Genomic DNA, 13,105 nt, shown 5'->3' on the forward strand with positions numbered 1-13,105 from the left:
GGGTACACCGAGGGAGAATTTAGGATGGCCAATGCACCTAACCAGCACATCTTTCAGGAAACGAGGGCACCCGGAGGAAACCCACGCAGACATGGGGAGAACGTGCAGACTCCGCACAGACAGTGACCCGAGTCGGGAATTGAACACGTGTCTCTGGTGCTGTGAGGCAGCAGTGTGAACCACTGTGCCACCATGCTGCCCGCTATGGTTGCCAGTATTTAATCATGCTCAACAAACTATGAGAATCTGCCTTGAACCAAAGATGTGATAGATTCCAAGCTAAGCACCAGAAACACTCACTACCGCTCATTTCTGAACAGTTAACTGCCATGTGACATCCAACTCGCTGCTAATGTGGTGTTGAGATATCATCGTCATGGATTTCAAGTATTCACATAAAGATGCAAAAATAAATGCAACTATTAAAGCTTTATTTTGAAATGACATCAAATGACTTTTTCCGATTACAAAGTGACTTTAGAACACGCAATGAATTTGATTATGAACATTGCTTGTGCCAGTACAATAAAGAGCAAAGTTAGCAAAACATAAAACCATTCCCATAATTTCATAGCTTAACCGACATGCAAAGTTAGCCAACTCTGGAAAGGCAGTACAGAAATCAACCCCAGCCCCATTTCAAGATTCAATTGTGGCATGGTGATTTGTGTGGGAAAAAATATCATTGCGGTGTGCACAAGCAAAGCTTTCAGGAGGAATATAATGTGTGGCAGCTCCCATCAGCGTTCCTAACCCTATAAGGCAACAAATCCTCATTGCAGGGTCTGTCCATGGACAACGCAAAGGCGCAGCGCACTGATGCAATAAACAACGCTGCAGCACGACTGAAGCAGCTCCTGATTGACATGGGAGCGGATGTTAACTGCTGCCCCATTGGGGCGGAAGACAAAAGAAAGCTCCATTGTCATGGCATCATAGCGCATTATTCCACAGCGTTGGAGTGGGGGATATATGGCCACCCTATCTAGGGAAGGTGGAAATTGTCCCGCACAGCCTCAACTGGAGAGAAAGCAATAGGATTTCATAGTCTTATTTTAAAACAAAACTTTAAAAGGGTAAGGTAGTTTAGGAGTGATAAATATTTGTTTCGATTGCTTTCCTGCAAATGCAAATCAAATCTTTGATTGGTTTTGAATTTATGAGGTTTCCCACCTTCAAATCATGGAAATTTACAGCATCGAAGGAGGCCATTTGGTCCATCGTGCCCCTGCCAGCCAGCAAGGAGCCATTCAGTCTAAACCCATTAAATCAGGACACCACTCTTCCTGGGTCCATGTTCCCTGAGTCAATAGTGCAATCACTCCCCAGTTAAAAGTATTGAATAGAAATCAGAAAGCAGTAGACGCCATAAAAAGTCAGGACCCTATGGTTGGAAGCTCTACTCAGGGGCAATCACATTGTGGTGTAGCCATGCACTGCTTTGGAGTCGGCATTCTTCTCCCACACCATGGCACACTTTGGCACACTGGGTGGCAACTTTGTAATACCGGGCCCATTGATTTTTTTCACGCTCTGTCTTTCACTTAAAAAGTGGTAAAAAAGTTAAGAACTGCCGAAGAGCAGAAAGATTTAGGTGTTCGTGTCCAGGAATCACTAACAGGGAATACAAAATCTAATTATAAAGGCTAATGGAGTGTTGGCCTTTATCTTAAGTAGGCTGGGTTACAAAAGGATGCAAGATATATTTCAGTTGCAGGCTTCATTAGACTTCACCTTATATACTGCATTCACCATAACTCAGACAGGATGTGTTGACAATGGAGGGGTCTGCAGATTCACCAGAATGATACCAGCAGGGTTAAAAGGTTTCAAATTAGGCTTGCATTTCCTTGAGTATAGAAGTGATATAATTGCGGTACTTAAGACGATTTGTCTGCTTGATAGAGATAAACAATTTCCTCTGATGGGATAGACCAGAAAAAGTTCGGGGATAAAAATCAGAAGGTACAAAAGGTAGTGGAAATCTAGAAATCTCTCTGCCTAAAAGCTGCCATGAAGATGGCAATGGGAAATGCCCAAACTGCGATTGATAGGTTTCTGTTAGGCACAGGTATTAAAAGGTAACTGAATCAAGGTGGGAGATGGGTATCTGGTGAATAACTGCTGGGATCAAAGATGATACCTCCCTTCCTCTGGTAAAAATAGTTTGGTAATGCACACTGTCTAACCTGACATGAAAAATTATCATTTACACTGGACAATTTTGAAGGCTTTTCGTGTCCGTTGAACTGTACCTCAACTTAAGTCATAAAGAACGAAAACTGGAAATGGGGAAAGTGTAAATGAACAATGTAAGCTTGAAGTACATATTTTAATTGCAAGATGACATGTGTTTCAATCTTACATTCTGCAGACTTCTTCAACTTCAAATACCCTGCCACTTATAATGAACATTTCAAAAAAAAGTGAGAGCAAAACAATTAGCAGATGGAAAAAGTTTGGGCAAAACCTTTGAACCTCCTGATGTCACGTTAGTTATTGTGTGGCATTGTGATCTGAAGTTCAAAGGTCGCTAATAAGCTTGGAGGCCACACGGGCCTGATTCAAATCTTGTATACTCCAAAGAAAGTCATTAACTCGTCATTACTAACCATGCTTGGATGTGAGACCTTGACAAACAGCTGCGCTCCTTCACTCAGATGGAATATTCCAGCCTGAAAGGTGCTCTTTCCCCATGTTCCTGAGCCACTACAGTAGTTCACCGCATTGACTTCCATCAGATTCAGGTCTTTCTGATAATACTCATTGCGTTTGACTACAGTTTGGTGCAACGCATTTGACTCGCATTCCATTCCACGGAAATAGACTTTTGCGTAAATAAAGTACTGTCCGGTTTCATTGATGATCAATGCTCCATCCTTGTACTGAATCCCCTGTGTGAAGGCATGACCCAAATAAATCTCCCACTTCAGCCTAGCAGAATGACCGGTTGATGCTTTTCCTGCAATTGCATATCAAAGTTCGGCAAATATGTTATGTAATGCTTCTTTAAACATGCTGAAAAAACCATAACCGCTTTAGATGTACACATTAATCTTTTATGGTCAAGCAGACTGAATTGTCCACAATTTCCAGATATATATTTACTGATTTTAAAAAAACACCACTTCCTTTCTCTTTCTTTGTATCGTTGTTCTGCATTCTCTTTACTTCTTTTTTATTGTGGTTTATCATAGCTATTAGCTTTTTACTTATATTTCCCACATATTTACTTTTCCTTATTCTTTCCCAGTAACTGGTTTCCTTTCTTCACTTGTTTGTCCCTATGAAACGCACAAGAATATCTACAGACCTGTGAGGTGGGCAGCCATTTTAACTTCATTCTTTGGCTTAATGATCCTCAGCTCCTCAGCTCCTACAACATAGCAAATTTAGATCTTATTAGCTTCACAAGCCATAATATCCCCTCAGTGAGGAATAAAGGCATCAGTTGCGTGATTTCCTCGCTCACCATGAATTTTTCTTCAACTAAGATGTTTTCTGAAAAAAATTGTACTCACCAGTTTGCTTCTCTGCGCTATTCTGTGGAGTGCCATCGATTTTCTGAAAATATTACAAGTGTTTAGCATTACTGGCTCTGATCTCTTCTTTTGTACGTACATTTCCAACACTCTGCAATTTGACAACTTACCAACTTCATCTGCTCAACATCATGTTGGAGTTGGCGTAGGTAACATATACCAAACATAAGCCCGGCCAGTGCTATGAAAAGCATGCTGACAATCACAAAATGGCAGACTTTCAGCCAGCCCAACTTCTTCTCAATCCTGAGCTCTGAAAGGGGCACAGGCCATGCATTTGTTGGCTGACCTGGAAGGGGATTCTCACCAGCAAGCATTTGCAAGGAATAAGGGTTCCTTCGCTGCATAATCTAATCTAAAACCAATTTCAATACAGCCACAGGATGGTCTGTTTCCTATAGACGCTGCCTCTTGTTCTGCTGGCGAGCTAGTCGCTAGCCTGTTGCAAATTGTTTTACAGTGACCTGATTTGTTTCCTTGTTTACTGGTTGTAAACAGGTGACTTTTTCTAAAACAGAGATCACATGGGCCAATCTTGTTTTGAAGCAGGCTCAGGCACCCATCTCCACCTTTCGATGCAAGCAGTTGCACAAGACACAGATGGTAACCACATAAATCGCATGTTACAGTAATACAGCCAACCGCTACAACTCTTATTAATCTACTTGCTTTCATAACTTAATAATCTTTCCAAAATTCATTTTGTAGATATTTTTACAGCCTCCTTTGTACAATGGGCTTTTTAAATTTGCATTTAGTTCCAAACAAAAAGCATTAGCTTTTGCAACGCTCTCCATTTTCATTCTCTTTAGCACTTGGGCTAAGAAAGGAAATGAATAAAAAGACCAGTCTTGTTTTTAACTCGTGAAATGTTTTATGTTGTTTAGTAACCCTTTCCCAAGCTCAAAGCAACTGAATTGACTGAATGGAGGTACAAGATAATAATATAGGAAAAGGAGTATTGATTGATTCTGTTCCAGGACATAATGCAGGATAGATGTCCAACGCGGATACGAGGAGTAGTTAGAAGCAGTGGCCATGACATTACATAGAAACATAATGCAGCATGAGCGTGGCATGAACAGCTGGTAAGATCATGCCTTGAGGTCGGAGAATTTGGCGTCCAGCCTATTCACTGGAGCAGGATGGGAAAATCCTACCGGCGTGAACGGTGCTAACATTCCAGCCATAGTTTCTATGTACTGTCAGAGCAGGGGTAGGTCATTTGGCCCTTCAAACCTGCTCTATCATTCAATATGATCATGGCTGATCCTTTATCTCAATGCCATACCCCCATTTCCTTTGATGCCATTAGACGCCAGATAACTATCTATTTCCTTCTTAAATATATTCAGTGACTTGGCCTCCACAACCTTCTGTGGTAGAGAATTTCCAAGGCCGCAAGAAACTACGAAGGGTCATGCCCAGTCCATCACTCAAACCAGTCTCCCATCCATTGATATTGTCTACACTTCCCACTGCCTCAGAAAAGCAGCCAGCATAAGTAGCCCAGACACACTCTCTCTTCACCTTCTTCAATCGGGAAAAAGATACAAAAGTCTGAGGTCACGTACCAACCTGCTGCCAACAGACTTTTTAATGGATCGACCTCGCATTAAGTTAATCTTTCTCTACACCCTAGCTATGACTGTAACACTACATTCTGCATTCTCTCGTTTCCTTCTCTATGAACAGTATGCTTTGTCTGTATAGCGCGCAAGAAACAATACTTTTCACTGTATACTAATACATGTGAGAATAATAAATCAAATCAAATCATTTCTCCCAATTTCAGTTCATTGTTAGGATCAAAGTTAGAATGGAAAAATATAATGAATTTTCAACTATAAAGGGGCTGAACTGGAAAGAGAAAAAGAGATGAGAAAATTTGGCTAAATGGAATCATAGCTGATCTTGTGACCAAATTCCATATACCCTTTGACCAATTTGTCCCTTAATACTTCTGGTTAACAAAAAGCTATTGATCTCAGATTCAAAATGAACTCAGTGACCTGGCATCAAATGCTATTTACAGAACAGTTCCAAACTTCTACCACCCTTTGTATGTTGAAGGGTTTGTTAACTTCTCTCCTGACTTTCTTTTTGTTATGCCCCTTAGTCCGAGACTCCTCTACCTGTGGAGATAATCTATCTCTATTTAGTCTATTAGTTTGCCTAAGTATCTTGAAAACATCGATCAAATCACCCCTTAAACTTTAACTTCATAATATTCTAGGGAATCCAACCCTAGTCTGTGCAAGCTTTCCTTGTCATCCATTAAACTCCTGACATGGGCAAAATATCCTCCCCGAGATGTGATACTGAGAACGTTATTCACAGTACAGCACTCCAGTATCATTTTGCTTAGCTGGAGAGCACGTGCTATCAGACCAATCCGCTGCCACTCCCAGTGCATTGGGAACTTACAATCCAGCCCAAAGTATGTGTTTCTGGGGCTGTGGGGAAGAGCAAATGTAGAGACCATTAAATCAATACAAGGCATTTGCCAAGAAATCCAATGGGGAATTTAAAGGTAACCTCTTTACCCCAAAGAAAATGGAAGTCATTCCCACAAGGAGCAGTTGAAGCACACTGAAGGGGAAGCTGGATAAGCATACGAGGGAGATGGGAGTTAGATGAAGAAGAGATTTGATTGGAGTGTAAACTCCAGCATGGACTCTAGGCTGTAATGCCAGTCATAGAGTCATACAGCACAGAAAGATGCCCTTTGGCCCATCATGTCTGTGCTGGCCATTGAGCAACTACCATTCCAATCCCATTTTCCAGTACTTGGTCCATAGCCTTTTATCCCACTTCCACAGAAACCCCAATTTAACAGGACAATGTATACCAAAAAATTTTCTTTTGCAGAATTGTCTGCTATTCCACACCCTTATCAAATGACTCAGTCCCAGTCTTTAGTTAAACCTCTTATTGTTCATCCTGAAACTGATCATTGGTCAGGGTCAGCACAGGTCCAATAACACAGAGACTCTTCAACCTGACTTAAACTTCCTCACTTAACAGAAAAAAAGGCTAACATTATGACAATGGAAAGATAAATCAATGGCAGTAGAACATTGGTGTATGGGGCGGCACGGTGGCACAGTGGTTAGCACCGCTGCTTTATAGCACCAGGGACCCGTGTTCAATTCCAGCCGCGGGTGACTGTGTCAGGTTTGCATATTCTCCCCGCGTCTGTTTGGGTTTCCTCCAGGATCTCCAGTTTCCTCCCGCACTCCAAAGTTGTGCAGGTTATGTTGATTGGCCATGCTAAATTGAACCTTAGGTGTCAGGGGGATTAGCAGGTAAATACATGGGGTTATGGGGATAGGGCCTGGGTGGGATTGTTGATGGTGCGGGCATGATGGGCCAAATGGCCTCCTTCTGCACTGTTGGGGATCGATGATTCAATGTCAGCTCTGCCCGTCCCTTACGTTCTACACCACTCTATTTCATTTGCCAATTCAATCCACATCATCAGACACAGTTAAAGGAATCTGGGTAAAATAATGTTATAAAAAGAAACTACTCCAACAGAAAAATAAACCTTTATTAAAGCCCTTTTCATCCTTTCATTAAGAAATCATGCAAAGTTTAAATTATTGCATAAAAACTTAAGCATTTCAAATATATAAGAATTTGTGATACATAAAGATTTATTAAAATTTAGTCTGCATTCTTGGTCAGTGAATCCATAGAATCCTGCAATGAAGGAGAAGGCCATTCAGCCCATCGAGTCCACACCAACTCTCTGAAAGAGCATCTTACACAGGCCTTTCCCTCCGCCCTATTCTTATAACCCCACGTATTTACCATGGATAATCCACCTAACCTAATCATGCACTGACACAAAAACAATTAGTCCTAAATTAGTCCTTAATTTGCTTTTAATACTTAGGGAAATTCTGCAACTAACAAAATATTCAACCGAAGGATTGTCAGCTACAATAATCTTCCAACTGCAACAAAAACCTGTAACAACGTGAATGTGGGTTAGAAAAGGACTAAATATAAAACTAAAACTAAACTAAATATAGCATGTAATTGATGTGTTTGATCAGAGAATTAGAAAGTAAACCAAAAAAATCAAATTGGCTTCCACAATCTAATCCATGGATAACTAGCCCTTCATCTTTGTACTGGACTCCTCTCATGAAAGCAATACTATGGGTTCCTTCCCATGTGTACATCTCAGAATTCTTAGTGAAGCCATATCCTGTCATTTTTTTAAAAATAAATCAGAAAGTCAGAAACTGAGGCGTAAATATGTCAAACAAGGCTGTTAGCGGATAGAAAGGGAGTTAAATTCAAAGTTCGGTACTTTATTACCATCCTTTAGCTCATATGAGGAGCGTTTGAGGAGTCTAATTATTAAATCTGTGGGTTCAGGAGGAGCTCCTCAAGGCCACACAGAGAAAGCCGAGCCCTCTGTTACCCTTTGCTGTACCTCAAGGCACCTCGCCATGATGTACCCCTAGCCTATTCATCCATTGGAACCCAACACCTTTCTCTAACATTCAATACTGAATGAAAATCTATAAACCAAACCGTGGAAAGGAGTTGTCTTCCTTAATGCTATTGTAACAACTGATGTGGAGAGCCATGGTGTATTGGCTCTCCTGTACCTTGCCCTTGTGACCCTTGCTCGTGTGTGATCCCAATGTTAACTTCTGACCCTATCACAGAAAGCCTGATCCTGGCTCACATTTTCATCTTGAGAGACTCTCAGTCATAGAAAAATGGTGGAAGTGGCCAGAAATACTATGTCCCACCCTGAATACAGCAATTCCCATTTTCACAGGGCAGGAAAGGAGGCCGGAGTTCTGTGCATGTGTGGTTCTTTTTCACTCTGACAGACTGTGGGTTTCGCAAGCCAGCTCAACACTTATTGCCCATTCCTAATTGTCTTGAATAAGTGGTGGTGAGCTGTCTTCTTGAATCGCTGCAGTCCATGTGGTGTAGGTACACCACAGTGCTGTTAGGGAGGGAGTTCCAGGGTTTTGTCCCAGTGACAGTGTAGGATGGTGAAGTCAGGATGGTGAATGGCTTGAAGGACTACTTCCAGGTGGTGGTGTTCCCATGTATCTGCTGCCCTTTCCTTCTAGAAGATAAAGGACATGGATTTGCAATGTGCTACCCAAAGAGCCTTAGTGAGCTCCTGCAGTGCATCTTGTAGATGGTACATACTGCTGCCAGTCCGTGTTGGTGGTGGAGGGAGTGAATGTTTTTATATAGGGTACCAATCAAGCTTTGTCCTGGATGGCAGCAACTTTCTTGAGTGTTATTGGAATTGCATTCACCCAGGCAAGTGGTGAGTATTCCATTACACTCCTGACTTGTGCCTTGTATATGGTCGACAGGCTTTGGGGAATCAGGAGATAAGTTGCATCCCATAGGATTTCTAGCCTCTGACCTGTGCTTGTAGCCAAATAATTTATATGGCTAGTCCATTGCCTGGTCAGTATTAAGCACACCATCACACCCCCCTCCTAAGCGAAACCCAAAATGACCGTCATTGAGCATGTTATTACTCAGCAAGTGCCCCTTGATAGCACTGTTGAAGACCTCGGTCATGGTCACTTGCAGTTTGCTGCCACCCTATATGTTGAGGATTGCAATGTGAACCTCAAGGGATCTGTCTCTGCTAGCTATGCTAAGCAAGATAGTGAGAATGACAAGGGTTTTGGTTGAACATAATTACTTGATGTTTATTGCTCTCTGCACTGTATTCAGTTCTGCACAGGCTTTGATCTAGCCTGGATTCTAACAGTTACATAGATATGCCTGACTGATATATGTGAAGTCTTACTGATGCAGAGTCACAGACAGTAGTGAACAGCAGTAGTAGGGAACACAGGCAATAGTGAACATCTAACAAGGAGACTGTACCTTTCATAGGCTTACATACAGTGATGTCAGAATGAAGTCTATGCATTTCCAAAAAGTAAGTTTTATTGTCTGCAGTGGCATGATTACAATATCACAACCCCTTCCATCGCTTTACCAATGATCAAGAGTAGACCGATGAGGTGGTATTTGACCAGATTGGATTTGTCCTGCTTTTTGTGTGCAGGTTATACCCAGACAATTTTCCACATTGCCAGGTAGATGCCAGTGTTGTAACTGTACTAGAACACCTTGGCTAGGGGTACGGCAAAGTTCTGGACACAAGTCTTCAGTACTATTGCCAGTATGTTATCAGGGGCAATAACCTTTGCAGTATTCAGTGCTTTGAGTTATTTCTATAATCGAATTGGCTGAAGACTGACATCTGTGATGCTGGGGACCTCAGGAAGAGGCCAAGACGAATCGTACACTTGACATTACTGGCTAAAGAGTGTTGCAAATGCTTCAGCCTTAGATCTTGCACTGATGTGCTAGGCTTTCCCATCACTGAGGATGGGAATATTTGTGGAGCCTCCTCCTGCTGTCAGTAGCTTAATTGTCCACCACTGGTCACAGCTGGATGTGGCAGGATTGCAGATCTTAGATCTGATCCATTGGTTGTGGTATCGCTTAGCTCCATCACTTGCTGCTTATGCCCTTTGGCACGCAAGTAGTCCTGTGTTGTACCTTCAAGATGACACTTCACTTTTTAGATATGCCTGGTGCTGGCCCTGGATGGCCTACCCTTCATTGAACTAGGGTTGATTCCCTGGCATTGGGGGCAATGGTAGAGTGGGGGATATGCCAAGCCATGCGGTTAGTTTGTGATTGAGTACAATTTTGCTGCTGCTGAGAGTCCACAATGCCTCATGGTTGTCCAGTCTTGAGTTGAGAGATTTGTTCAAAATCTATTCTATTTAGCATGGTGGTAGGGCCACAAAACACAATTGAACATATCCTCAATGTGAATACTGTCAAAAGCACTTGTCAAAGGGAGCAGTCAAGAAGTCAAGGCATTTAAGGGTCCTGTCCTTTAAATCTGAAAAATATGTTTGGAATATTGAAAAAAACACTTGCTATTTCACTCAATCTGTGGATATAGGCTATTACTGAAACCAGCTGCATGACTGATGTCACAACCATCTATTATCAGGGTAGAGTGCCTACTATTTCACAGTTTTATTGCCAGCTATAATTGGTTACAAACTGTTTGAAATGGGACTATGTATTCCAGACTATGCATTCCAATACTTGTTATAAAAGATTGTGCCCTTGAATGAAATGTTTGTTGTTATAAGATTTTATTTAGTTGAAGGAATCTAAATGTAGTAAAGAATGACTGTTATTTTCAATATAGTGAAGCCCGCAAAAGACACTTAGAATTTTATTTTATTGAACTTCTCACCTCATCTCTGCATAGGTCCTAAGGTCTGCCCATGGTGGATACTGGGGCAGTTGGCATGAAGGATGTAAGGGAACAGGGTTGTGGGTGGGTGGATATTGGTTGGCATGAGTTGGTATAAGGGCTATAAAGGACCATGAGGGTGGAAGGAGAGGCATAGTTTGGCATGCAGGATATATTTCCATGGGTAAAGGCATTGGTTGGCATGGATGGGGCATGAGGAGTGTGTGGAGGGCAAGGGGTGGAGGGATGTTTCATGCTTCAAGTTTGGGCACAGTTCCAGATCCCAGAGGCTGGACTTCCACTCAGCCTGCCTCCGTACCCAGCAGCCTCCTCAGTATTCCCAGTGTCACCACCCCGATTTCTAATCCAGTCCGTCCTCCCGGACTGAAATCCAAGCGATGGGAAAGCCACTTTTAAAGGACGGGTTCCCAAATCCAGGAATTCTCCCCATCCTGTAAACCCAACCTGGGAGCAACAACTTTGTTTTTCTGGAGGACATTTTCCTACCTAATGTCCACTCATTAGCTGAACAACGATCAAGGTCAGTAACCCAGGCTGATTTTGGTTCCTGTCTGAAGCCAAAAGCACTTAAGTCAGCTGAAGTGCTGTGGCTTTGAGTCAGCTCAGATTGCTTCAATAAACACCGGCAAAATCTATTGCTGTCTGTAAGGCTCAAGAACACACTGGCCAAAGTACATTCGCTTACAAAAGGAATCAAATCATTCTTCCTTAATCAGCAGCTTTTCCCTGGATATATTTGAACTGCTGAAACAAATAAGTTCTGACCTGTAAGGTGTGCAATGCTCTTTACAGCTTGGATTTGATTATTAAGGCTCTGCGTTGCTATAACAAGTGTAACAATGAATCAACATAGGAAAACATTATTTTGTTTTATTTTTGGAGGTATTAAATGATGAATGAGACTTTTAAATTCTATTCCCACACTAAACAAGAAGTTTATTCTTAGCAGTGATCAACTCGTCCCAAGACCAGAAATTCCTGCCCAAGCTCAACACACCTTTGAATCATAGAATCCCGACAGTGCAGAAGGAGGCCATTTTGGCCCGTCGAGTCTGCACTGACTCTTACCCAGACTTACCCCGTAACCCCACATATTTACCCTGCTAACCTATATATCTTGGGACACTAAGAAGCAATTTAACATGGTCAATCCACCTAACCTGCACATCTTTGGACTGCAGGAGGAAACCAGAGCACTTGGAGAAAACCCACGCAGATACCGGGAGAATGTGCAAGCTCCACACAGTCATCCACAGCCGGAATTGAACCAGGTCCCTTGTGCTGAGAGGCAGCAATGCTAACCATTGTGCCACTATGCCGCCCCTAATGGTCCACTGAATTTTCTGTCTCGCCCGCTACGATTCCCGCGGCGGGCGGGATGGGAAATCTACAGCCCCCAGATCTACAAAATAATAATAAATGCAGTCAGTTTTTCACATTTGTTTAAACATTGCTGACATATGCTGCAGCACAATGTACCTGTTTTAGTTTGTCAATGTCCTGTTGTAATTTGGAGATATAAACTGCATTCCAAATAAGCGACGGCAGCGTAACAAGAATCAAGAGTAAGACGACAGCAGTGAACACCTTCTGTAGCTTCACTTTCTTCTCCAGTTGTGCGATGATATTTTTAGGTGGTGTTGTGTTGGTCAAAGGGTTCAAAATGTCCAGAACTGCCATTGACTCCTGGTTATTCTTTGCCATGATCCTAGAAAGAGTCTCACAAATTCAAGCTTATTTCCTACCAGCAGAATAGTTGAATTGTCAGTGCCTTGTGCTAATTACCTTACAGCTCTTGAAGTGGACAGATACTATGCACGCACAACTGCTCCCAATCTTCAAGTGTGGATAAAATCAGATCAGCCTCTAAGAAAAAGAAACAGAGATTAGTTTGGAAATGTGCAAGAGAGGAAAGGGAAGTGGCCCCAGTCTTGGGACTTGGATCACATGTCAATGCCACATTTGTTAAGTCTGGTGTAATAATCCAATAATGCCGTAATTTCAAGTATTGTTTTCTCTCAGCCTGACTAGTTCATCTGTCCTTTCGGGAGTTGGCTAGCTCAGTTGGCTGGCTGGCTGGTTTGTGATGCAAAGTGTTGCCAACACGGTGGGTTTAATTGCTGTACTGCCTAAGGATATTCATGAAGGCCCTGCCTTCTCAACCTTGCCCCTCAACTCAGGTGTGGCGATTGTCAGGTTAAATCACCAGCACGTCAGCCTGTGGTCATCTTGAACTTTGGTGTCTTTA

At 42.3% G+C, this 13,105-nt stretch overlaps 1 protein-coding gene across 2 annotated transcripts; it reads right to left on the reverse strand.

Moving 5' to 3' along the window:
• Positions 1-410: 410 nt before the first annotated feature.
• LOC144497195 (tumor necrosis factor ligand superfamily member 6-like) lies at positions 411-12,703 on the reverse strand. Of its 2 annotated transcripts, none has more exons than XM_078218068.1 (4): positions 12,337-12,703; positions 3,522-3,564; positions 3,314-3,376; positions 411-2,962 (listed from the first exon to the last, which is right to left on the reverse strand). In XM_078218068.1, exons 1-4 carry the CDS (start codon positions 12,559-12,561, stop codon positions 2,565-2,567), a joined length of 729 nt encoding a protein of 242 aa, XP_078074194.1. In that variant the 5' UTR covers positions 12,562-12,703; the 3' UTR covers positions 411-2,564. The 2 variants fall into 2 exon arrangements, with proteins under 2 accessions (XP_078074194.1, XP_078074195.1); XM_078218069.1 differs by lacking the exon at positions 12,337-12,703 and adding an exon at positions 3,653-4,003.
• Positions 12,704-13,105: the final 402 nt, after the last annotated feature.

Source organism: Mustelus asterias, chromosome 8 (assembly GCF_964213995.1).
Source record: "Mustelus asterias chromosome 8, sMusAst1.hap1.1, whole genome shotgun sequence".
Lineage (NCBI taxonomy): Eukaryota > Metazoa > Chordata > Chondrichthyes > Carcharhiniformes > Triakidae > Mustelus > Mustelus asterias.

Excerpts from the sequence above, each read along its gene's own strand:
- LOC144497195 (XM_078218069.1), bottom strand. The coding sequence starts at position 3,889 with ATGCAGCGAAGGAACCCTTATTCCTTGCAAATGCTTGCTGGTGAGAAT. Across the intron at positions 3,565-3,652 it reads ATGTTGAGCAGATGAAGTTG|AAAATCGATGGCACTCCACA; the intron begins GTAAGTTGTCAA and ends TAATATTTTCAG. Across the intron at positions 2,963-3,313 it reads AATGGCTGCCCACCTCACAG|GAAAAGCATCAACCGGTCAT; the intron begins GTCTGTAGATAT and ends ATGCAATTGCAG.